This window comes from Madurella fahalii (assembly GCF_045866475.1).
Source record: "Madurella fahalii IFM 68171 DNA, scaffold_6, whole genome shotgun sequence".
NCBI lineage: Eukaryota > Fungi > Ascomycota > Sordariomycetes > Sordariales > Madurella > Madurella fahalii.
Genome location: NW_027263976.1, coordinates 3,040,619 through 3,066,416, shown reverse-complemented (window position 1 = coordinate 3,066,416; position 25,798 = coordinate 3,040,619). Strand labels below are relative to the sequence as shown.

Below are 25,798 nucleotides of genomic sequence, written 5' to 3'. Positions count from 1 at the left end.
TCTGCCGGCAGGATATCGGTACAAGAATCGAGGGCACGAATGACCCTTGGCGTTCTACGTACCGGGTCGTGAGACACGGTACTTTGGTGTACCCGAGGGGAGCCGGAGGTACGAGACCCGCTCTGTGACCGGGGTCTGGTTTAATTCGAGTTTTGCGGAGATTTGTGGAGGTGGGGCCTCAACCGTTTGGCGATCAACACACCCGCACCAGATTCTGCCCTCGACCTGAGGATCGCGGAACGGGTGGTCTTAATGATCGTCGCGAGAGAGAAGTCGGGGTGCAGATTCGAATCAGAATATCTCAGATTTCGTCCAATGTTTGCAACACAACCCCTTTCACCATTGACCGATGTGGTAGTGACACCCCAAAAAACCTTCTTTTGGTGCGCACCGCCGACCCGAACCCAGATTCAATCTTGACCACGAGGGGCATGTGGTTTTCCCCGGATCCTGATCATATTGTACAGATTGCATCCCGCTGCACCTCAGTGTGGGGAGCAGCCGCCGAGAACAACAGGTAAGGTGTGCAGAGAAATAGATGGTGGCATCATGCACCTCACCACCGAAACGGTTTGTCACCAACGGCAGTAATTAACAGTTGTAGCATGGAATAGGCGACGAGTTCCGCATGGAGGTACCTGATCTTCAATTGCTGTATAATGTTCTCATCCCCATCCCAATCCACGTCACTCGCGCGCCCTCTTTCCAGAAGCAACCAAAGGTTGGTAGCCGTCCGCAGGCTAAATGGATGTTGTATCATACGGGCAAGCCCCTGTGTTAGCACCACGCGTGTAATAAAAGACTACTTTCGGGATCCGTTCGCAAGAGCATGTAGATGGTGTCGGGAAAAAAAAAATACAGAAGTAAGTTATCCTCTTCTTAAATTGCGAGGGGAGGTGATCGGGGCCTCATCACCTTATATGGGTACCTGACGAGAAAGCCTGAGCTACCACCCCAGTGGCCTGCGTTTGCGACTGGACCCCGACTTTCCAAAACACAACCGTTTAGCTTGATGCACCGTCATTTGTTAGAGGCTGACAGGTACTGTACAGTACATACCCGGATCCCAGCACCCGACAGCTCCATACCGGCAGATATGCAGCTCAAAAACACGAAGTCACTGACTCCTCTCTCTTGAATTCGTCGTAAAGGCTCCGGCTAGTGGTTGTATCTCCTCCGCCTCGGATGGAAGGGCTCATCTCGCTGCCATTCGCCGTGTGGTCGGTGCCCTAGCACCAGACTCGCGCTCGCCCGGGATCCCCAGACGACCTATGATCAAGCTTCAGGGGATGCGGATGTAGGCTGCCTTCAGCTTGGCTTGAATGGACGTTACCTCGGTCTTATGCCAAGCCTCGCCGCACACCGACGCTGCTCAGCAGGCTTTCTCTGTTGGACAAGAGTGGTCGAACTGTTGCCAAAAATTGGGCTGCTGTGATCTTGATAGTTTAATGTGGAGACCGACGGGCTGTACCTACGACGGACCCAAGCGTGTTGACAATGTGAAATGGGTGGGCGATTCTGCCGCTCTTCCCCTCGCCCCACCACGCAGCCGGGGTCCCTTGGCAGACAAGGGGGATGTTGTGGGTCCTGGAGTCCAAGAACAAAGCTGTGATGGCACAATGGAAGATTAAACGGTTGGCAGCCGACACGAAAATAAAAAAGAGACAGAACTTTGTGAGCTTCTATCAGTACTAATGTCCGACGGCGGATTCCCGAATCTGCGGGAGGGCGCTCATTGAGTTCACCACTTTATCACAAAAACTTGGCCCTCTTTGTCTCCCTCGCTTGGTGGATGGGGCCCAGCAGGGTTGTTCCAGCCAAGGGAGCTCGGGGGAACTCAAGGCCTAGAAGTGAGCACTGCGCACCTATCTGCGTGCAGAATATCTTTGATCCCGATCGTAGGCTTCCTTGCTATTTTGGCGTACGCAGGCATAAATTCCTCGCATTCCTCTGCTATGGTACGTACCGGCCTGTGGTGGCTTAGTCCCCTACCAACGCAGCGTAAAGGAAGATGAGATGTTCACTTACAGGGCCCGCAAATCCGATGCCGCCCCACTCCATTTGCTGCTCCTGCTCCCTGGGAGCAAGACGATGTAGGTATACCGCCCGACTCTGCGTTTTGCAATTTTGGCCTCTCCCTCAGACAACTGCCAAGATGGACGGCGAGAACCCCCGGACGGCGTTGGTTTGGCAGGTGGATGTCAGTGGCTGAGCAAGGGTCATCCTGGTCGTGATTCAGGGCTTCGCGCTAGAGTCGGGCACGGCACGAGAAACACAAGCCAACCTGTTCCGGCACTGCGCGATTGACAGAACCCGCCAACTCATCTGGAAGCAGTTAGTTTCCTCGGCCAGCCAGAATTCCTCTTGCACCTCCATTGCCTGGCGACCGCGAGAGGCGTAGAATATTGGTACAGAAGATGGAAACTAATGCCCCGGTCGCCGCCATAGCCGCACTATGGGCTTGAGAGCAAGGACGTACCGTCGTGCTAGGGTGATTCTAACCGGGCCCAAGGACATCAACAAATCTCACCTGGAACCCCGTGTTTGCCTATCGAATAGCGTTCCTGCAATAGCCGAAGGACCGGTTGGTCTTCATTCCAGTGAAGCCGGTGGGAACTAGCACGGCTCCATCGACGAGCGGAAGACCTCGATGAGGAGCGAGTGTTCTGGTTGGCCGTGTCCGTCGAGGTGATTCGGCAACGCCACCATCAGGGACGGGCTCTGGTCCAGCGCCCCACCCACTCGCAGGCTGCCCAGCCGCATCTTGCCTTGTCGCACTTGGCTTTTCGTCCAGTCCAGCATCAACAAGATGCATTTTCTTGCCTGCCTGCCTTGGCTCGAACATCTTCGCTACTAGCACAGCAATTACGAGGCTCGCTCACCCTCTCTCTCGATGTCGGCCGCTTGGTATTAGGTAGCGACAGGCAGATCTGGGGCATGACGGGCGCTTCAAGCTCATTTTCTGACACTTGTAGCAGCCTTGCCTTATGAAAATGGGTTCTCGGTGAATTGAACAGACGGCCACGCGGGCAGGAGTGTGATGCGACGGCCTTCTCCTCGCGGCAGTCGGCCACCCTGGATCTTCAGGCCCTGTTCTCGCGCAGCCCCTGGTCGCTTGCAGGACTTGTGGTTGAGCATGGGTCGAACTGCACATAGCCAATCACGTCCTGGTATCCGGAGCGTACCTCTTGCGCAGACATTAGGTACCTGTAAAGTCGCTGCTTGTTGCGATCGGCCCATGACCGGGCAAGATCCAAGATAACCTTATCGAGCCTCTGGTCGCAGTCACAATCCAAAACTCGTTCGGCGAGGGCGGCGATGGGTAATTCCCAAAAGCTGCGGCCCTTGCAGGCAAGTAGTGATTGATAGACGCGCCCGCCGGTGCTTTAGTGAGAAAAAAAATAAATTGTGCTTGTGCTTCAATGTCCTAGAAGAACAGAGAGGGGAAAGAGAATTTAAGCGTCAACCTCGAAAATGAAGATGATGAAAGGCGGCGGCTGCACTGTGCAAGCACCTAATGGCCTGCCATGCAACCCCTGACAAAGCAGGAATGTATCGGTCTGAACCCTGCTGAGACCCTCACGATTGCAGAGAATAGCTGCAGCAAAGCTTCCAATTCATTACCAGTGCTGTTCTCGGTCTCTATTTCCGAACCCCTGTGGTGCTAGCACCATTTGTGCTTTCTTTCCCTTCTCCAAATAATCTTGTCGCAAGGGAGGGGGTGTGTGCATGTGCGTGTGCGTGTGCGTTTGTGTGTGTGGTAAGATCATGTACAGTACCTGTAGAGGGATGGATGGGGGACGAGGTGGCAATCAACTGCGAGAAGAAGGTTTGGAGCTTGCCGCCTCCACTACCCTGGGCTGCTTTTAGCGCTAGCCGCACTCGTGCGAACCTGAGGTACCGTCGCAGTACTTCCGGTACCCGCCCGGTACATCCAGGCCGCCCTGCGCTTGGCTCTGGGCTGCTGGGTTCCACCGCCAGCAGCCATCTGACACTGGCTGGGTGTGTGTGGTGGGCAGAGCAGCAGCGCATCCACATCATCCTGCCCAGGTTCTTTTCTCCCCTTCTCACCTTCCCACTAACTTCCCGGGCACCACCACCGCCTCCCTCCCTCTTCTCGCCTTACCGTTCCCGACCTCAACGCTCTTCAGGCACCCATGGTCAAGCATTCTCCTCATCATCTTGGTGAATTTTACGTCGCGCGCCATATTTTCTAGCATTGGTGTCCCTTTTGGTCGCTTTTTCTTTTTCACTTCCCTCTGCAACTGTAGCCCAGGATTGCCGCCTGCTGCACCACCGCCGCCGCCTGCTTTCTTGCTTGACCTGACAGCCATTTTTGGTCCGCCACTCGCGATCACGCTCGTTCTCCGACATATCTTCGCCATCGTCAATCACCCTCTTTCTCTCAGGAAATTGGGCCACGGAACAGGACGTTAGGCGGCTAAGGCAACCATCTCGACTCGAACCCCACGCACTGCAGACGCCCGCCATCGGCCAGGCAGGACAATATCCCTTTCCGAGCAAAACGTCTCGGATTGACCTGGACCAATTTCGACTGGTCTATCCTCGGCCGTGTTTGCCCACTGCGGCCACGCCTTGTTTTTGCGGTGGAAAAACCGGGATTTGGTGGACGGGTTGAGGACGGCATCTCTCGACCGCACTGCAACCGGGTGACGCGAAAATTTGCGGCACCAAAGCCTCTGGACGGCCTGCGTTCTCTCGGTATCGAGAACTTACCTACCTCCCACTTTCGGAAACCGATGCCCTCGCTTTTAGGCCGCGTCTTCTTGTCCTGCACAAACGCGAGACCCTGAAGGAATCGCTTACAACTGTCCGACTTGCGCCTAAGCCGTGTCCCGCACGGCCGACACAGTCGCTCGGACACGCAAAGTACCGCACAGGCACGAATAGCTCGACCCTCGGCCATTTCACGTGCAGGCACTTCGGAATATATGGACACCCGTGGGCAACGGTAGGAAAGGAAATCCATCTGCCGGCTCCGTGTCTTGCTGGAGGTTTAGAAATTGTCCCACCACTACCGCAATCGCCCAACCCCACGTAAACCCTATCAAGGCCATCCCAGCGTGGGTAACTTGTGCGTCAAACACCCCGAGAGGCTGACTCTACCGTCCTTCCGCGGCCATGGCCGCCAATATGCCGCAGATGGCCCCGAACGGCCAGATGATGATGTTGCAACAACAGCATCAGCAGCGGCAACAGCAGCAAGGCCGGATGACCCTCCCGGCTATTATCACCAACAGCCTGATGCAGAGCACGGCTATGGCGCCCATGGGCTCATGGCAGAGCAGTTATAGCACCAACGAGCGATACGGGAAAGTCATGAATCTGTACGAGTTACCATCCTCCTTATATACGTGTGCTGTACGCGAGCTTGGCCGTTCTATTGGCGATGCCTCGTGCTTTCCTTGCTGGAACAGTCCGCCGCTAACTATTAGCACAGGTTGTCCAATATGTCCTTGGCCGCACAAGATCAACAAGGCTGGCAAAAAGCGTGCGCTAGCGCGTTGGAGGTTGAAAAGACCTACTTCTTGCAGGCCCCAGACAGGGTATGTAAACCCTTTGTAGTTGCGAACCTGCCGGCTTAGCTAACGTGGCCTAGCAATCATATGATCATGGCATAACACAGAAGGCTCAAGAACTGTTCCAGCGTCGGCAAAACAACGCCACTGAGCTTCAGAAGCAGCTCGGTGCTGATGCTGCGAGGCAAGCCCAGATTCAAGCCCAGCAGCGGCACCAGCAGATGTTGCTGAACCACATGGCCGCCGCAAGGGGCTTGGGCCAACCAGCCCAGCACGGGTTTCCAGCCATGCCGAATCAGTTCCCTGCCATGCCTCCGCAGCCGCCACATATGGGAATGGGTATGCCCAACCCGATGATGCTCCAGAACCGCCCAGAACAGCGCCAATACCCAATGCAGATGGGGCAACCACGGCAACCAGGCGTATTCCCCAAAGACATGAGTCAGCTGAATCAGCAGGAGAAAGCGTTGGTGAATGACCTGGCTGCGAAGATCATGAACCAGACGCCCGAGCCGCTAAAACACCAGTACCGGCAAATGATGCAACAAAGGTTAAATCCTGCTCAACTTGCCGAGTTTACCGCCGCGGGCCGGGACCCGGTCTTCATATGGTTCCAGACTGTTGCGTTCGATCGGCTTCAGAAGCAGGCAACGACGCACAGAAACATGATACAACAACGCGCGGGATTGCCAGCAAACATGATGGCGCCGGCACCGCACCAGGGCCAGACGGCCCCGGGTCTCATGGGTGCCATAACGCAGCCGGTTATGCCAGAAGGTCAAATGTTCCCCCAGAACCTGGAGAGCATCCGGAACGAGCAGCCGATTAACCTGCTCGCTCAGCATACTGGACAAATGGTTGTGCCGGCGAGTACCGCACCGGGCAGGAATGCGACACCTGGCGCCATGGCGGGCCTTCCGCCGCAGCCTCCGCCCGGCGGTCAACAAGGCCCGAATCAGACGCCGCGTCCGCAGGTGCAGCAACCTTTCGCCATTCCGCAGGGCAAGATGGATCCCGCGGCTGTCCAAGCACAGGCTCAGTCTCGAGCACAGGCCGTGGGCCGGACCATGCAAGGCCAGCCCAGCGGGATCGCTACTTCTGCTACTTCGCAAAGCCCGGGTATGAACACATTAAACACGCCGATGCGGCAGGCGCCCATAGGCCAGACCAGCGGGCAGGCCATGAACCAAGGCAATCCGCAAATGGGCGCAACGCTCGACCCTCGGTTCAACCATCAGAACAACACCAGGCCGGCGTCGTTGCAGGGGAATGTTAACAATGGGGCTATGGCGGGAATGATGCCAAACCTCACCCCCGGAGCTCCGCAAGATAACGGCATGAGAGAACTCATGGCCAAATGGGAGCAACGCTCCTCGGCGAATCACGGACTCCAAGGTCCCAAGCAGGGCCAAGCACCTGCTCTGCCGGCGCATATTCAAGGCGTCCCGATTGGCGGTCCAAACCCAGTAACTATGGTGAATGCGGCTCCAAAGGGCAGCGCTGGGATGCCGCCGGCGATGCAGCCGCCTGGGGCGCAACAGCAACAGTCTAACGACAGGGCTAGGCTCATGGACTACATGCAGAGCCCGAATGGTCAAGCCACGATGAACAGCATAGATATACCCCCCGACCTCGTGAACCGGCTTCGCACCAGCAGCAACCTGCCTCACGAGATCCGGAAATGGGGCCAGCTCAAGCAGTTCATCCGAAGCAACCCCACCGCCTTTCAACCCCAGATGGTGAACCACCTTCATCAGTATCAGGTAACTCAGTTTAAGAACATATGGGACAAGAAAATGGCAGCTGCCGCTTTGCCCGGCGCCCCGCAGGCACCTCAGGCCGCCACTCCACAACCAAAATTGCAACAGAATCCACCGCAATTGCCCCCTGGAGTCACATGGCCTCCGGTCGTCTTCCAGGTAGCCCCGCAGGATGTGGAATCTTTCCGGAAGCATCCCAAGACCCAGGCACTAAGTGACGAAGCATTACACGACTTCATCAAGAGGGTTAAACAGGATAGTTTCGCCAAGAAGAGTTGGGCCATATATAACGCGCAGAACCAGGCTAATGGTAATGCCTTTGCCGGTGGCCAGAGGACGGCCACCCAAATTCCTCCAACTCCAGTTACGCAACAAGGCGCTCCGACTCCGCAGCAAAATGCACGCCAGGGTGCTCAGGCGCAACCTGCTCCGCCGAAGCCAGCGGGTGCCCCGGCGCCGGCGCCGGCGGACGTGGTGACCACTCCGGCTTCGGCAACCCTCAAGACCGCCCGACCGCCGCAGCAGCAGAATCGTCCGACGCCGCAAAATCCTTCGCCTGCGTCCGCTCCAAAGAATTTGAAGAGGCCTAGTCCTGACGATGCCAGCGATATGCCTGTCCAGGCACCCAACGCTTTACAACGTCCCCCATCACAGCTCGACATCCAACCCCCAGCTGGGGCCGCGAAAATGAGCCCTGACCAGACCCCTCAGAAGGCAACAGCCGTGCGGAAGCACCCGCAGCAGAATCAGCCCCAGCCCGACTACTCGTTGGAGAAAGCGCGGCTAAAGGACATTCTCAAGGAGTCGCAACGATTGGTACTCCAGGAGCAACAGCAGGAGGTAGAGATAGCAGTGTCGCCGTCAGAACTGCAGGAGATGCGCGCCAGACTCACCAGGGCGTGCGCACTCATGGAAAAGTTACGCGCCCAGGGCCTCCTCCAATGGTACCGCCGCACCAAGGACGACGCCCGAGCAACAATGTTCTTCAAGATGGTATGTTTTACGCCCCACACCTCGATGAATTTGCGAGGGAAGTTGTGCTTACTCTTCATGTAGCGCTACAGGATAGTTCGTCAGTTCGTCGATGGTGAGAAGTTTTCGCAAGTGCGGGATTCTTTGACCATCTCCAAGGATGAGCTGGATCAGTTCATCAATATGACGGAAGGCATGCTCCGGGAGGTATTGAGAGCGAGCCAAGGCTCGGCCGCCGGCGCACAGCCGGGAGGCCAACGCCCTGCGCAACCGACCCCGGCTCCTACGCCGTTGAGTGCCGCAAATTTGGAGAAACAGACGCAGGCGCTCAAGCAGGCACAGAACCGGACGTCTGCCAAACCCGGGCAGCCGCCCGCCGCGCCGACAACAGCCCAGCCGCCGTTCCAATTTAGTGCCCACATGTCGCCTGCTGGGAATCCCGAATACTTTAGCGAGCAGCGCATCACGCAGGCGAACTTGGCCATCCCGCCTCGCAAGAAGGCGAAGACGACACCAGGCCAAAAGTCACCACCCATGGCTCAACAACAGCAACAAAGCGCCAGCGCCTCTTCACCACATGTGAAAGCGCCGTCTCCTACAGTTGGCAGAAAAGCGGAACCAGCCAAGGTTCCACCCAAACTAACATGCCCCGAGCCCGGCTGCGAGTTGAGCACCACAGGATTCCAGAGCGACGAAGCGCTTAATGCCCACCGCCAAGAGGAGCATGTCAAACCATACGAGAACCCATACGGGTTCTTGCGGGAGCACATGACTGCTACCCTGGGTCTAGACGCGCAGGGCCACCCGAAGCCGTCCCCCAAACCCAGCGGCCAGGAAGCGACCCCTCTCGCGGCGCCTCCGATGAGCGCTAGTCTCTCCAAGCAAAGCCAGACGCCGAGGGTCAAGGCCGAGCCGGCGGCGACGCCAATGTCCAGAGAGGCTTCTATGCGACGACAGGGCAGCGCAGCCGGCGGCAAGGCGGGCGAAGGCGTCGGCACGCCTGGCAGGATTGCTACCCCCCGTCTCGGTGATGGCAGGCCCGCGGCTAGCCGACAAGAGGCAGGGGTCCCGCAGATGGCCCTAATGGAGGATCCGTGGTTGAATTCGACCATCGACCCCCAGAACCTGTTTGCGTCCGTCGGTTCGGCCCTGGATCTTGTTACTGGAAACATCATAGCCGACTTCGGGACTTATCGGTCTACGACGCCCAATGACACACCCGAATCGAGCAAGGATAGCGGCGCCTCAGAACCGACCAGCGACATCCCCGAGGGTTCGACGTTGGACATTGATATGAATCTGCTACTCGACAACGACATCCTTTCGGATATGGGCAAGATAACCGTGGAAGGTTATGATGGACTGAATAGCGACATGCTTGGGGCCGAATCTTACGAGTACCTGTTGGATGACATGATGACCGACTTCTCCAAGCCTTTTCAATTCGACGCGTCGCTGTACTCAATGGAACCGCCACTGTGATGGGTCGGTATACCGGACGGACGCACGGGTGAAGGGGTGAAGGGTGAGGTGGAGGATCGAGTTTTGGATACCAAGGCATTTTGATATTTTGCGTCAACGTTGGAGGGTGCACAGCAGGATTGGGCAAGGTACGGCGGTTATAAATCACGATCGAGACCGACGAGGTTATAATGAAGTATGGATCAAGCATTGGCTGGGAAGGAAGGCTGGGCGGAATTTGCAGTAAAAGGAAGGCTGGCTGGCTCGTTATGGGTTGAACTCTTTTTTTTTTCCCCTCTCTTTTCTCTTTGCTTCCTGCGTCTGATGTTTTCGGTGAGCATGGTTTTACTGTGAGTGTAGGAATTTCCGGTCGAATTGGGGCATATAGTGGAAGGTAACGGCCAGGCAGGGTGATACCCAGAATTCTTTACATGTACTTTTTTTCTTCCCTTATTTTTCTTTGCTTTTCATTTCTTTTCTTTTCTTTTCTTTTCTTTTTTTTTTTTTCTAGGTTCGCGGACTGCATGGGTAGGATTGAGAACGGACTGTGAATGATCAGGCAGTGATGCAGTGCGATAGCGAGGCATTGTATCAGAGTTGAAGTTGATGGACATAAGCCGGCCACAGCCAAAGCCTAATACTATGCATACTGCTGAAACCCCTCGTTTTGTGGCCTGCAGCGGTTCCTTGCAGCCGCTCCACCCAAGATATGAAAGCGCGGGGTCTTTGCGAGCAAAAGGCGCGCCACCTTGCACTGAGGGTCACAATGTCCCCACCAAGAACTGAGACCCTTGCCAAGACGTCGTCTCCAATCTTTCTTCGCATGGCGTATCACAATAGGGTACCTTAACGGCCTACCCATGCTGCAGAAAACGCGTTCTTTGCAGCATCCCCGCCTACCCGCACTAGTAATTACTGCCCCGTTTTACTAGGGCGTATTTACAAATTGCCCGTCGGGGCACCCCCCCCCCCCCCAGCTCCATTTTAAACTCTCGCGTACGGAACTTGGCCATTGCTTTTCGTGCTCCACCCCAGCCCACCTTGACCGCGACGACGAAGACGCGTTTTCGCTACATTTATTATCTCGGCCTTGCCGCGATACGCTGACTTTACAATCCGCCTGCTCCTTTCTCTCTGAACTCGCCAGTTGCTCTTTGCTCTTTGACTCGCACCACATCCCCACCGACCTGCCGTTGGTATACGCATCAAGTGCTTCGTTCCGAAGACACACCCCCTGTCTCCAAAACCTTGAAATGAATGCATCGCCGGTCAAGCGTCGCGTCCTCGGTGCGCTAGATCCCAACGCGCCCTCGCCCAAGGTCCGACGCGACCAGAAGCCGGAGTCACAGCAGAGTCCGATCAAGGCAAGCCTCAGTACTACCACGGCTCCAGCTCGTACTGCTTCACGCACGCCAGAGGTGGAATCTCCTAGCAGGAAACGCCCTCTCGCCGCCCCATCAACGACCCCGCATGCCGACATCGACAGCGGCGAGGAGCCAGCATCCAAAAGACCCTGTCTTGGAGAGGACGCCGAAGCCCAGCGGATAGAATGCGACAATGTAGCCCGTACCGTCCGTATCCTATTGTTTTTCTCCCACGAGCGTAGCACTAACGATGGTCCTCAGCAACAATTCCCCCGTTCCCCCCTTCAATCCTCTCCTACCAGAGGAACCAGAAAGCATCGGTCCCCCTCCATCGCTTCTACCGCCTCCATCTCCGTCTTTGATACCTCAGCAGCGGCGAACGATACAACCCTGACCGAACCGGATCTTCATGCCAACCCCGCCCCGGTGACAGCTACAGCAACAGCTCCACCGCCACGGCCCACAACCATTACAGCACCGCAGAGAAGATCACCAGCCCCGCGGTTAACGCGTGATCAGGCACGAGAGGTAAACACACACACGCACACACTGCCTCGAGGGATGAAGCTTGATAGGGAATATAGCCTTGCTAACAGAATGGCCTTCCAAACGAAGCAGAAAGCCGAGATCCTCCGGCTTCGTCTAGGCCTAGCAAGCTACAAAGTCCGCACCGGCCAGACCGACGTGCCGCTCGAGAGGCTGCAGGTGAGACCTGTTCCGGGGGGTTCGTTGCTGGGGTTAGGTCGGCGGACCGCCGGCGGCGGACCTAGTCAAGCTCAGGGACAGGGAGAGGGTTTGCAGCAACGTACGCAGGCGTGCGGGGTTAGACTGGGCGGTTCACTCCCTGCTCCCGCTTCCGCTCCCGCTTCCCCTTCAGGTTCTGTATCTGCATCTGCATCTGGTGCTTGCATCGGTGGTGTGGGGAGGAGGAGGCCCTTGCCTGGTGCGCCGCGGGTTCGGAGGGGGAGTGAGAGTGTTGAGATGGAGGAGACGGCGGGGGCGATAGCGGCGGCACTACCGCCGCAACCTGCGAGGCAGGCGGGTGGGGATGGGAGGAATTTGGCGGCGGATATGTGGACGGAACGGGAGAGTGGGAGGGAGCGGCAACGGCGCCAGCGCCAGCGCCAGAGCCAGCACGGGGAGGAAGAGGGGGATGTGAGGGACCAGGGCGAAACGCAGGGCAGTGGGGCGTCCAAGCGAGCGAGGGACGAGTCTGCTCCCGGCGATGCTGCCACGTTGCCACGCCGGAGAAGCGCTGCTGGGGATTGCGGAGGCGGGGATGACGCGAGCGGCGGCGCGGCGAGCGGGCTGCTTAGCTTAGCGAGGAGCTAGAAGCTCCAGGTTAAGTTGAAGGGGAGAGCTCGTGATTGCGGTCGTCGGCGTTGAGTGGTTGAGTAGGAAATTACGGAGGAGGGGCGAGCGTGTACGTACATTACAATTCGTTGTAGGGAGGGGATTTGTGTGCGATTTCTGTTGCGGTATACAGGTCCCGGCGTTGGGGGCCTTCTAGGTTGAAAAGATGTTGGGTGTTGATTATCTAGATGTAATCTTACATAGGCATTTGTGCCGGTTGCAGTCTGCGCGACGGATGCCAAAGGGTGTAGACAATGGGATAGGCCCCGGTTTTTCTGAGATAATCGACTGCCAGAAAGTACCCTGCAGCATCAGTTGCAGGTATCTGAGGTACTTGGCCAGGTACAAGGCAGTACCTTGCCGTCCGGTCCAATCATCATCTACATACTCGGTCTCGTTGCATCGCCCCCGCACACAGCGCAACAACACACATCCCCGTCCCGCTTCTGATCTCCGACCGAGCACATTACGGGAGTTTCCTGGGCTGTCATACGGCGTCAGGGGGGGCCACAGTCACAGAAACCCGCCCCTCAGCTGAAAAGAAAGCCTGCAGGTTCAGCTCGGCTCAGCTGCCGCCTGCCACCTGTAACCTGCACACTGCAAGGGACATCCGACACCGAACCAACCGGGATCGGTCCGGCCGTTTGAGTAGAGGCAGCCACAGCACGTGGAAGTCACTGATCTGGAGTAACGTTCTGGCGAGGTTTGTATGGTTGGACTAATTTTGGACACCGGTTACTTTCTCGGGCCGCGTTCTGCTGATTTCCCTTCCTCGCTCCCCTTCCTGTTTCCCCCCTCGTCCTAACATCCAGTTCCTTATTTTACCTGGTTCTTGGTATGATTAGGTTATGGATAACCCCTCCCGCCCCGGCGAAGTAGGTTATCCTACATTTGTTCTGAGCGAGAGTGAGGAGCAGCGGAGCTTTGCAGGCAAGTATCCCTTACTTTGCAGGTGTCAGGAACCCGTATGCTGACAAATATAGCTGATGAGGTCTAGATATGTTCGTTTTTGTGGGGGTTTCATGCGTTGTTCTGCACTTCATAGCTGTCAATTTCCGATATGATTCAAAGCCGCAGGTGAGATCGACTAAAATCAGGTACCGATGACCCCGTTCCAAAATACCCCACGGTATGATTGAGCGTTTGAAATTCTCAAAAGGTCGGGCTGCGTTTGAAAACAGTACTAGAGGGCGCGACTCGTCGGGAATAAGTAGAATAGGCAGGGTTGTAAGCAGCACAAGTAGGATTAGATACCTGATATGTCAGCAACGACATTAGGGTGGCCAACTGGGGCCAAGGCTACTACTAGTAGTCCAACCGGGCTCTAGGATTCTACCTTGTCAACTCGACCTATATGCCGCGGCCCTTCCCCTTCCATCACTCTAAAAGCTCTGCAAGATCCACATGCACCCTCAACCCCTTTGTAGCCATGGTATTAAACACAGCCCTCAGCTCAGACGAGTTCATCCACCCAACCAACGTCCCGAAAGCCTCCATGTAGAGTTCCTTGGCCCACGGGCAAGCGGCAATCGCCCGGTAAAACACGTCCTTAGCCTTACCTCTGAGCTCCTTGGCAGAGCAACAGAATCGTATATAGCTCACCCACAGCTCGACGCTGCCTTTGCACGCGTCGCTGTTGATCGCCACTTCGAGGGCTGCCCGTGTCGAGTGTGCCGTCCCGGCCTGCGCTTCGTGTCGGATCGCGAAACGCCGGGTGCTGAGGCAGTCACGAGGCTCGACGAGCGACATTGTTTGGAGAATTTCTCTGACTGGATCGTCGATGCGGAGGGTTGACTGGGACCAGGCGAAGAGCTCGAGGAAGATTGTGTTTGAGGTGAAGAGCTTGACATAGTTTAGGAGCTGCTCTCGGATGTAGATTGGTCGATAAGGCCTGTGTGATTAGTTAGCACGCAACGCCCAGAGGTCGTGGCGGGATGGTGCGGTTCACCCGTGTGTCGCGTGGTAGTATAGCAATCGCGCGGCAATTTGCAAGAGTCGCTCGTGGTGTGGTGACTTGACTAAGTTGCGAGACTCGAACTCCCGAGAGAAGCTGTGGATGCTACTCAGAGCCGCAGTGATGTTGCCTTGCATCTCGGAAGCCGGCCCACTTCCTTCCTCGGCGACAAGATACGCCAGTAATGCCAGGCTCTCAGCATGTTGTACCGCAGTTTCCAGCTGCATGGAAGAGAGCGAGTAGTCTCGGGTGCTGGATAAATGTGATCTAACTTTGAGGAGTAACGCTGGAGAGACGGCGGGGCCCTCGAACCCTGTTTCCACCGAGGCACAAAGACGAACAAGAGCCATCTGCTTCTGGCCGGCTTCGAGATGAATCCAAGCCCAGGTATTCCAAAGCAGCTGGCTGCTGCGTGCGGATTGCTATTCAAGTGTTAGTAGCGCTGACGCGATCTTGGACGAGCAGCTTACCGGTGTCAGGCTCGTTGCCGATGACAAGACCTTGTAGGAAACGTCAGGATTTTGATTTGCCGACTCAACCAAGGCGTACGCATTGTAGAGCCTGATGTTGGCACTGTACTGCTTTAACAGCCTCTTTGCAACTTTTCTCGCTCCGGCCGGCTCATTGAGCCATTCCATGGCCAGGTAGTATTCTGCCAGCTCTTCGACCTTACAGGTCGTGACCAGACACCTGAGCGTGCCGAGCACCCACGAACAATCGAACCGGCTGTCTCCGTTAGACAGCTTGTCAAGGTACCTGAACCAGGCATTCCCAAAGAGAAGTTCCTGGGAAACTGCCATGGCCCCACCTTGCTGCTTGAACTCCGGGACTCTTGTTGGGAGATCTGCTGCCGGCCCAATATTGTCACGGCGGAGTCCCCTGCCGAGTGTCGAGGCCCTGCCCGCAACGAAGGGGTCACCCAACAGGGCAGCGAATTCCTCTCCAGCCAGGCCCGCCGCTGGAAAGCCGCAGAAGACGAGAAAGGCGTCCACTAGCTTTGGTTTGACCAACGGCAGAACGCGCGACGGAAACCAGACAAGAAGCTCTTTGATATCCGAGAACATGACAACTCTAAACGGATCGTCATCTGTCCCTTGGTCGAGGGTCCTTGCCGGCATGCGCGCCTTCTCCGCTCTCTGTTGTTCAACGGCAGCCCAAGCCTTGAAAGGATCTTTCACCGACGGTATATCCCCCAGCGGCTCTCTCTTCGCTTCCGGCGGATCGTCCATGGCCTCAACAAAGTGCCACCAGCCCTTGGCGCCCTCCTCCCCTATCCTCGCCACCTCGGTCTCCCAAAAATCAGCAAACGACTCCAGCACCAAGTCGGCATCTTCTCCTGCTGTCACCGGCCGACAGAACGTCATCTCCAAAACAGCCTGCCACGCGGCCACCGCCAGCTCGACAAACCCGGTATCGCGCAGAAAGCAGGTCAGCCTAAGCAGGAGATAAACCACTCTACCGCTCAATAGCTCCACCACCTCTTCTTCTCCAGCCCGGGCAGCCACCTCGGTCAACTCCATCCGCAACTCCCTCAACTTCCCCTCCATCAACCCCCTCCCCTCCTCTACAGTCAGACCCAAACCACCGCTCCCCGTCATCTCAAACCCCAAATGTTCCCTCCACAATGCAAAACTCCCCGTCTCGGCCTTAACAACTCCATCCCACTTCCTTCTCAAGGCCTGGGCGTCCCACACCCTTCCGCCTTCTCTCATCATGCCCACCAGCAACCGCTCCCTATCGGCCCCGGACACAGCATGCGGCAAGGCCTCTTCGTACAGCGCTAATTTCAACTGCGCAAGGGCCTTGGCTTCGTCGGCTGTTCTGGCACTGCCTCCGGACCGAGAAGGGAAGAGGGCTTCTTGGAGGCCGATCAGTTCCAGCCAGGAGGCGGTGTCGGAGGGATTGGCCTTGACGGTGCGGGAGAGGGCTATGGAGCGCTGCTTGGCGGTGGATAGTTCTTCGACTTCATGGTCGGGGGGAGGTGAGGGGGATCGAGAGGGGGAGCGGGAGGCAGAGGAGGAAGATGACGGGGAGGATGGGGAGGTCCCGGGGTAGATGGATGGGTGGTTATAACCGTCGCCACGTTTGCGTTTCCTGGATGAGGGGAGGAGCGGGATAAAATCCTCTGCGAGGGACGCAGCTCGTGGGGCCGCAGTTGTATCGGGCTTGATGCGTTTTGGCAAGGAGCGGTTGGCTGCTGCGACGAGGGCCCTGTCGCGAAAGGCGGAGCCGGCGCCGCTGCCGTCACGGTGGTCCCTGATGCTGAACTGTTCCCTGGCGCCGTCGCGGTGAATGGTCAGGAAGCCGGGTGAGCCTAGGATCCCGCTGGCGAGGAAGCGGCGGTAGGAGGGGACCTTGGAGCGATCATTGGTGCCGTATTGCAGGATGAGGGGGTCGCCGTTCTTGTCGACGGTGAAGAGGTTGTTGACTAAGGAAGTGGTAACGCCTTTGCGGTCGTCTCTGTGTCGCGTAGATGCAAGCTTTGGGCTGCTTGTGCGTGACGGATAGCGTTCACGGTGACGGTCATGCTCGGAGTCCCGGTCGCGATCACGTTCCCCGTCCCATGTGCGACGGGAGTGCCGAGACTCAGATTTCCGATCACGATCACGATCACGGTCACGGTCCCGTTCATGGCGGTGGTGATCACGGTCCTTTCGGCGATCACCGTCTCTGCGCGCCTCAGTCTCGTCCGATGCGGCCCGGGGACTGGGCTCGGTCTCTGCCGTGGGTTTCGGCTTGAAGGATCCGAACTTAGGCACAGCGCGCTGCCGCTTCTCCCTGTCCATCGTACGAACCTGGAGGGATTCTGTCGGAACTACCGTCACCTGCTCCGGGCTACGTCTCCACGGCCTTTACTGCTCTCCCGTCCGAGTCATGCAGACACCGGTACCGTTGCAAACATCAAACACATCAATCGGCCATCAATGCTGCACTGGAGGTGGCTGGCAGCTGTCAATGGTTGAGCCGCAGACGGATATGACGTTCCACTGCAGTGCACGTAGTATTCCGTGGTCGTTGCGGGCGTTGGCCACGGGATGCTGCCGATCTGTTGCCCAACAGGTGCCTTTTGCCTTGGCCGAGCCAGCGCAACGTCGGCGCAACAGTGCGAGCTTCCCAAGGATTCAGTGGGAAATCCCAGGCGATCCTTCAGGCGTCAGGTCGCGGCTGCAGCGCCTAAAAAAAGCGCGCCAATGGGCAATTGAGACGCTGGGCAGCCATGACATAAGGGCACAGTAGGGCCCGCTGTCGGTTATGCTTGGCTTCCATTCCCCAAAAAGGCGGCTCCAAGCGAAGCTTTGCCCGGGTCATTGCTTGTTCCTCGGCTGTTTGCTCAGGTAATCATGGAGGTCTCGGACGGGAGTTGGGACGACTCTCAGGTTTATTTATCTCGCCTCGCTCAGGCCACGAGCACCAGAGTACAAGTACCTAAATTGAATACTGAATCTCGAAAGCCACGCAATATGAGAAAGGCTGCTGTCAGTGCCAGACGACGGGGGCCATCTGACTGCTGCTGTGCTCCCCTGCCGCCCACGCCATGACGCCAAGTGAGACACCGATGTGCGCACGTGGGGGGGGCCTGCACCCGCCCCTAAATCGGCCATCGAAATCCACCTTCTCTCCGCTTCCAAACATCACGGCATCCTGGCTAGAGTCCGGCTTCAAGGCCGCGAGATTGCGGCGAGGCTGCTGCGTTGGGATTTTCCATTTTGCATTCTCATTTAGATCGTGTTCGGTTCGTTTCTCTTCGTTTTGTATATCGGTTGCCCCTCTCGGGCCCAAGGGATCGAAGCTGCGCCTCTGTTGCACGGCGTCGATGTTTTAGCATCTTCATACCACATATCTGCGTAAGGGATCTTGCATCTTGCCTCGAGCAGATACCGACTCCTTTTCATCTTCCAAGTTGGCACTACTAAAAGCAGCGACGACGGCCCAACGACGCGGCCCGGGCCCGAATTCCTCTCTCGCGAACCCGCTCCTCGCTCACTCCACCAACCAGCCCCCCGCCCCCACACCTGATGGCGAGCAGGGGACATACGCCTCGCCTACGCGAGCCCGCGCGCGACGGCACCAGTGATGCCAACAATAACACCAATGACGCGAGCGGCGCCGAGCACCATGGGCAATACCTCTCGCTCCCGAGTTCGCCCACCAGCTTCCGCCGCCAGCCGTCCTACTTGAACCGGAGGTCGTCTAATGGCGAACCCGCCGACGAGCGCTCTCCGCTTTTGGGAGCGGGGACGCGGACATCGCGGATCCGCATACACAGCGCGCATGGCTCGCCCAGGGTGCCTAATCTGTCTAGAAACCAGAGCTACGCCGGTATGTCTAAGACACCGCAGCCCAGCTGACCGATGCCAGTGTGTGTCCCCTTTGCTGATCATCCTCACCCCCGCTCGCAGACAGCGTAAAAAGCACCCGACACCACGGCCGCGGGCACTCCTGGGGCCAGCGTCTGATCGAGGCGCTCTCGGACCGCCAGGAGTCGTCCATGTCCGACTCCAAGGGCTCCATCTTCGCCGACGACCGCGTCTGGTACGACCAGTTCACCTCGACCGACTGGGTCCACGACAGCATCGCCGATGCCTACCGCGTCAAGGCCCTGCGCAGCCGCAAGGATTTCTGGGGCCGTGTCTATGTCCTGTTTGATGGCGCCCAGGGCTGGATACTCAGTGCTCTGGTCGGCTTCATCGTTGCCGTACTTGCCTACGTGGTCAACGTGAGCGAGGCGACGGTGTTTGACTTCAAGGATGGGTATTGTGTTAAGGGGTGGCTTATTAATGAAAAGGTGAAGGACCATGGCCGTGTGATTTGTGGGCAAATTGGGCTGACTTTGAACGCAGAAATGCTGCCCTCACGGCCCCTGCACGGACTGGCGGGACTGGGGCGAGGTTCTCAACGGATGGCCCTTTGGCGAGCAGTCGACCGAGTACGTCGTCTACATCAGTTGCGTCATCGCCCTGGCAAGCCTGTCTTGCCTCCTCGCCCTGACCACCAAGACGGTCGTGCCCTCGGCGTATCGCCTGTCGACGCTCGATGAGAACCTCGCTGCCGAGGCTGCTTCGCCGCCGCCCGAGAATGGGGATGAAGGGGCACTCACCAGCCCCCGCCGGGCGCGCGAAGAGGCAATGGCGCCACCCATGGTCTACTACTCGGCAGCCGGCAGCGGTGTGGCCGAAGTCCGTGTTATCCTCAGCGGCTTTGTGTTGCACGGCTTTTTGGGTCTCAAGACGCTCATCATCAAGTCTCTTGGCCTGATTCTGAGCGTTGCCTCTGGCTTGAGTCTGGGCAAAGAAGGGCCCTACGTCCATATTGCGACCTGCGTCGGAAACATTGCTTGCCGTTTGTTCACCAAGTACGACCGCAACGACGCCAAGAGGCGTGAGGTCCTCTCCGCAGCTGCGGCGGCCGGCGTGGCCGTGGCGTTTGGCGCACCGCTTGGTGGTGTACTCTTTGGCCTCGAGGAAGTGGCCTACTTCTTCCCTGCCAAGACGCTGTTCCGGACCTTCTTTTGCTGCATCACGGCTGCACTGACACTCAAGTTTCTGAACCCCTACGGGACCCACAAGATTGTCATGTTCCAGGTGCGGTACCTCGTTGATTGGGAGTACTTTGAGGTCATCAGCTTTATGATGGTTGGCGTTTTTGGCGGTGCGGCGGGCGCGCTGTTCATCAAGGCATCTCGATATTGGGCCAAGACCTTCCGCCGCATTCCGGCTATCAAGGCGTATCCGCTGTTGGAGGTTGTGCTAGTTGCACTCGTGACGGGCCTCATCGGATACTGGAATGTCCTGACCAAGCTGCCCGTGGCAAAGCTGCTGTACAACCTGGCTGCGCCTTGCGACGACCGTGATAACAATCTGGAAGATTTGGGATTGTGCCCAGAGCATATCGATGATATCCCTCCAATTCTGCTCAATCTGTTCGCCGCGTTCTTAATCAAGGGGCTGCTGACCATTATTACTTTTGGCATCGTATGTCTCCACCCCGTGCTCGACCTTGGAGGTCTGATATCTAACAGCGTTACAGAAAGTCCCAGCCGGGATCTACGTCCCGTCCATGGTGGTCGGCGGTCTCATGGGCCGCCTGATCGGCCACGTCGTGCAGTGGATTGTCATGGCCACACCGGACTGGGGCGTCTGGGGAACCTGCGGCAAGATGCCCAACGCCACGTGCATCCAGCCCGGCGTGTACGGCCTCATCGCCGCCGGCTCAACTATGTGCGGCGTTACCCGGCTGTCGGTTACACTCGCGGTCATCCTATTTGAGCTCACCGGCAGTTTGGACTACGTCTTGCCGTTTTCGCTGGCGATCTTGGTCGCTAAGTGGACGGCTGATGCGATTGAGCCGCTGAGCATCTACGTACGTTACGCCCTTGGTTTGTTCATCTTTTGGGGAGCCCTCGGCTGACACTTAGGGCAGGACCTCCTAACGGAGATGAACTCTTACCCGTTCCTAAATAACAAGCACAAACCCATCTTCACCTCGGACCTGGCAGATATCGTCCCCCGCGTCCGGAAGGAGCGCACCATTGACATTAGCAACTCACCCGTTGTGCCCGCGCCGAGCCTCAGGGCTAAGCTGGAATTGCTGCACAGGGCGGGGGAGCTGGATGGTGGTTTGCCGATTATCAGGGATGGGGTTTTGGTCGGCTTGATCCCTGCACCGGATCTGGAGTATGCCCTGGATAACCTGAGGGATGAGGCCAACAGTCTCTGCTTGATGGCGCAGGTGCAGACGATTGAGGATTCAGATGGGGAAGGGGGCGTAGACCCAACTGATTTCACGCCTTATATTGACCCGGTACGTTTCCTTTTCCCTTCCCAACGCTTCCTCCGCTCTTTCCCACATTTCCCCTCCAGTCCAGAGGTTTGGTTGATTACATGCTAACATTTGACGGCATAGGCACCTGTCGCGTTGGATATCAAGTCCCCGATGGATTTAGTGTACGAGTGCTTTGTCAAGTTGGGGCTGAGGTATATCTGTGTGTTGAGGGATGGCAAGTATGCTGGCATGGTAAGTTTCTCTTTTCACCTCTTCTCTCCGTTGCCCCAGCAAGTAGCTATTGGTCATTTTTGGCGTTTGCTAATGTCTATAAAACACAGACACATAAAAAGACGTTTGCAAAGTATATGCGCGGATTGGAGGAGAAGGAGGGACATATGTGAATGCGGATCCGCATCTACACTTCTTTTTCCTGCTAGAGGTTCTTTCCCTTGACATGGCTCGGCGCTCATGCTTTCAATAGACCTTGCCTGCCGTTTGGTTCTACACTTGTTTTAGTACGGCGGATCTTTCAGGATGGCTATGGCGAGGCGTTTAGGCGGCGCTATTGCATTTCTCTTCGTTTTCACTCTTGGGTGGAGAGGGAAGGTTGTCTTTGTTTGAACTGTGTACCTAGTACCTAGATATCCTTAAGCCATGGTCGGAGTAAGGTAATATACAGAGGGAGCTTGGATTAATCTTGATTCAAAGCATCCATTTTGTGCCTAAGAACGCATCTCTCTGTCTCTCCTCTAGATACCATGCACCTTAGTAAAACCCGGTTTAGAGTATTCGTTGTCCCCATAACCCGCTTCCTTCCTCCTTACCGCCACTATCTCTCCTTTTATTCTCTTTTTCTCTTTCTATATCTGCTTTGCTGTTATTAGCATTACTACTTCTACGTAGAGTTTGCTATTTAATTATATTCCAATTTCTATGTGGGTAGTAATCAAACTGAAAAATGGGTATGAAAAAGAACAAAGTTCTTCTCCAACGCAATACTCGGTGTTGATGATTGTATTTCTTTTCATCGTCTTCTTCATTGACCCACCCTGCGTCTTCATGTACTTGACATTCAGGATGCAGTTTATTGTCATGGAAATTGCGATGCGGCAACGAGATAATGAGTAATGCGAGGGAAAAAAAAAAAAAAAAAAAACCTGCTGGCAATACGATGGGGGGGGGGGGACCCGAGGCTATATGTTAGCATACTGGACTAGTTTAGATCGTAAGACCGGGAACTCGAGCGAAACGAAGCAGTCGCGCGGCTTGCCGTAGCCGGGATCGAAACAGGCTGTTCATTAAGGACGGCATTGCCCGTTCCCAAACGTAGTCGGGGAATCCGCTGGATCCTGGGCCGAGTAGGCAGAGAGCGGCAGGCGGAAGAGGTGAAGTTTACCAGGGTCGTCGTTATATGCCACATCGGCCACTCTCTTCTCGTGGTTTCCTCTCCAGCCGAGTGGTTTATGGTTTGTCGACGTCGCTCGTTTCGGGGGTCTTCGCGGATTTTAAAGACCAGCGGGGCACTGGGCGAAATTGTCGATTACCGCCCCTTGTCTGCCACTAGCGGAAGGTCTACAAACCTGACGAGGAACAAAAACGCAACAAAGGTAGGGGAGAGAGATCCTGCTATGAGAATTATACTTACCCAGGCATGTTGTCGTCGTTGTTGTTGTTGGCCGAAGAAGAAAAAGGGAAATGAATCAAAAACGGCCGAAACTGCGAGGATTTGGTAAATTCAAGCGGCCTGGCTTGCACTGGTCTCTGCATGGCAAGAACACCGGTCCATACCTGGTGTCAACCTCCCATGGCAAGAGCATTCTGTAGTTGGTGCGTGACTCCAAACAGAACACGGGAAAGTGTCTTCAGAGACATCTGAATAGCTACCGAAACTTCCCTCACCCTTCCAGGAACAACGTAGCTCCTCTCTTCTAGAGTTGGCTTATCCCACATCAGATAATGGAGATATCCTCACCTGTCGCTCCGTCTATCCAAGCAGAAACTAATCGCTTTGACAATGGACTAGTAACTATGTGGACGCTTCCGTGCAAACCAGATGCTGCTATGGAACCCGCGCCTGAAGTAGTAGAGGAGCTTGGAAGTAAGTATCTCCATGACACCACTGTCTGGTCTGTCTACTTGCTTGGTCTGGTACGCGGTGTGAGGGGTAGCTTAGTTGGCTCGGGAGCGAAAGAAAGAGCGGGTTGTCATGATTCCTCTGACTCCTTCCTCTGTGTATTTAGGTAAGCGATAAGTATCGACCGACGATTAGCACTTAGCAGTCGCCGTTATTGTATACACTCCGACAGTACAATCTCGTTTAGATTGCAGTGAAGAACCATCACATAACGGCAACGGTGTCTACGTCGCTCCTACTACTACAGTAAGGGTACAGAGTGAAGTGTGAATGCCGCAATCGGCGATACGAGCTTGTCGGTACTAGCAGCCCGCTGCTTCAATGCCGTTTTTGCCCCACCCCAGGACCCAAGCCTCAGGTATCTCGCCGTTGTGTCCGTCTGTGCCGTACAGGCTCATCAGCCCCCTGGTTGTAAGAGGACCTAGGGGGTGCCGCTCGCTTTCCTGCTTATCATACCACACATCACCATCTCTCATAGACCAGCCCACAGCTGGAACCCACGCATCATTCCGCAGGGTCACGTAAGTGCAATCCCATTGCCCCGAGCAATCGTCCCTCTGCCCGAAGCAGGCAATTTCGGTTTGATCACGGCCCCATAAATGCGGGATGAGGTTTCCCACATCAACTTGCTCTAACCAAGCACGGTTGCCGGCCCATACATAAACGACCACAAGCCACTGGCCAACAAGATGGGATAGGGGCTCGGTGGCATGAATGTCTCCTGCCGTCGCCCGTACCCGTTCTGAAAAAAAGACCCGCCATCCCCACGTCCGCGGTCCCAGTTGCTGTACCGCTGCCACCGAAGAAGCAACCGGGTAATCTCGCCACCGGCGTAGTGCTACGTCCTCGTTACTCTTTGTGATTTCGGAGAATTGTCCGGGGAGGTCGACCAGTAGACATCGGAAATACGCCCTCCACGGCGCCGTATCCTGTCCGTGAGCGTCGTACCGCACCCCTACGCCAGCCGGAAAGTGCTGGGATTGAATCAACCATTTGAAGTCCCTTTGAGGGCTAAGCCAAGGGGGGGTTGGAAGTATTGTCTGAGAATAACGGCCAAGGTTGGAGAAAAACGATTTGCGTAGCAGCTTGCCCAGCCAGGAATGCTGCTTGGTTTCACAGTCCTCGTCCTCGGGACAGCGCATGGTATCCTCCTCGTAACGTAGCCCAAGCAGTTCGAAGTAGCCAAGTGGGGCCGGCTCACGAGAGAGGTTCCAGTTTGAAATGAGCGTATGTTGTCCGTTCCGTTTCTCTCCAGGATTGTCCGCTGCGGTAGCGGTGGGTAGATGCGGTCTTGTTTCCGGCCCAGCCGACTTCTCGATGCGTTCGTCTGACATTGATGGCCGATCCAAAGAGAATAAAACATATATCAATTTTGCCAGTGCTAGCTAGTACTTACCTATAGACAACACAACCCTGGGCAGTGCAGTGTTTTATGCTCCGAGAGCCTGCACAGGCCTCACAGAGTCACAGTTGCAGCGCCGGTTGGCCTAGCCAAACTTTGATCAGCGCGGGTTGACTCGCCCTACCACGGTGCTCGGACCCGTTGTAATTAGCGCATGTAGTGATGCTCAATTTGCGCAGGAACACCACCACATATCTACGCTCTGTAGAACAAAATGGTGGATGAGCACGGAGCGGGGAGTATTTGCCGTACGGCAGACCTTAGATGAGACTGGGCCTCTCTAGCGTTCCAAAGACCTAGATACCTCACGGCACCTTGATGACGCATGTAATGATCGAGCGAAATAGCCCAGCCTACAGGCGCCGGAGAACGAGCATTTAAGGACACCGGTCGTTTCACTAAGCACCCAGCAAGGCACCGTAGCCTAGGTATATACCTTGGGTACTGTGCCTATAATAGAGTGATCTCCTAGGGTGCTGTCGTGCGTCTTCGGTTTTCATATCTAAGTGTAAGCACCCCTGTAGAGAAGAACAACTGCAAGAGAATATAGGCGAGGTACGCATCACAAATTAGACTATCACGTGCTAGTAGAGTTAGACATTCGATGGCGGGCTAGCTTGGACCATTTCCACCCTGTAGCTCATAGGGAGCGTGACTCAACAACCTGGCAATGATTGTTAGGTTTGATTTGTGTTTCTAGAAGGGCCTTAGCCTTATACTGTATAAAGGTCTAGTAAGAGGTTGGTGTAGGGGTGGTAGTTTTATTCATTTGCCTTTTCTCTTTTTATTTTATTTTATTTTTATTTTTCAAAATTTTTATTTATTAACATTTAATTATTTTTCATGGTTTGTCTCGTCCTCATTGTTTGTTCTTTTTGGTTTCGCCCCAAAATTGGGTTAGGGTTCTGTTCTAAGGTCTTTGGTGCAGCACAAGCCCCTACCCTGGGCTTCATTGTCCATCCTCCTCCTCGGGTTCATCGCAAGTATTATTCATTTTACCATATTGGACTTTCATTCTTCGCTCCAAGTTTCTTGGAAGGGCGATCCGGCTTGGGCGACAAGGGGTTCCAGACTTTCAGCCCCATCCCCCGAT

At 56.0% G+C, this 25,798-nt stretch overlaps 4 protein-coding genes across 4 annotated transcripts; 3 read left to right on the top strand and 1 right to left on the bottom strand.

Annotated features, from left to right (window-relative positions):
• Positions 1 to 5,142: 5,142 nt before the first annotated feature.
• MFIFM68171_10947 (uncharacterized protein) lies at positions 5,143 to 9,754 on the top strand (the record flags this gene model as incomplete). Its single annotated transcript, XM_071066366.1, has 4 exons — positions 5,143 to 5,348; positions 5,462 to 5,567; positions 5,621 to 8,293; positions 8,357 to 9,754. 4 exons carry the CDS (start codon positions 5,143 to 5,145, stop codon positions 9,752 to 9,754), a joined length of 4,383 nt encoding a protein of 1,460 aa, XP_070922467.1.
• Positions 9,755 to 10,986: 1,232 nt separating this feature from the next.
• On the top strand, positions 10,987 to 12,429 carry MFIFM68171_10946 (uncharacterized protein; the record flags this gene model as incomplete). Its single annotated transcript, XM_071066365.1, has 3 exons — positions 10,987 to 11,625; positions 11,716 to 11,802; positions 12,136 to 12,429. 3 exons carry the CDS (start codon positions 10,987 to 10,989, stop codon positions 12,427 to 12,429), a joined length of 1,020 nt encoding a protein of 339 aa, XP_070922466.1.
• Positions 12,430 to 13,827: 1,398 nt separating this feature from the next.
• Positions 13,828 to 17,190, bottom strand: MFIFM68171_10945 (uncharacterized protein; the record flags this gene model as incomplete). The annotated part of the gene is made up of 3 exons (XM_071066364.1): positions 13,828 to 14,341; positions 14,399 to 14,826; positions 14,875 to 17,190. 3 exons carry the CDS (start codon positions 17,188 to 17,190, stop codon positions 13,828 to 13,830), a joined length of 3,258 nt encoding a protein of 1,085 aa, XP_070922465.1.
• Positions 17,191 to 18,420: 1,230 nt separating this feature from the next.
• MFIFM68171_10944 (uncharacterized protein) lies at positions 18,421 to 21,570 on the top strand (the record flags this gene model as incomplete). The annotated part of the gene is made up of 7 exons (XM_071066363.1): positions 18,421 to 18,724; positions 18,805 to 19,190; positions 19,246 to 20,376; positions 20,432 to 20,764; positions 20,825 to 21,205; positions 21,308 to 21,418; positions 21,508 to 21,570. The coding sequence occupies 7 exons, from the start codon at positions 18,421 to 18,423 to the stop codon at positions 21,568 to 21,570; spliced, it is 2,709 nt and encodes a 902-aa protein (XP_070922464.1).
• Between the last annotated feature and the right edge of the window lie 4,228 nt (positions 21,571 to 25,798).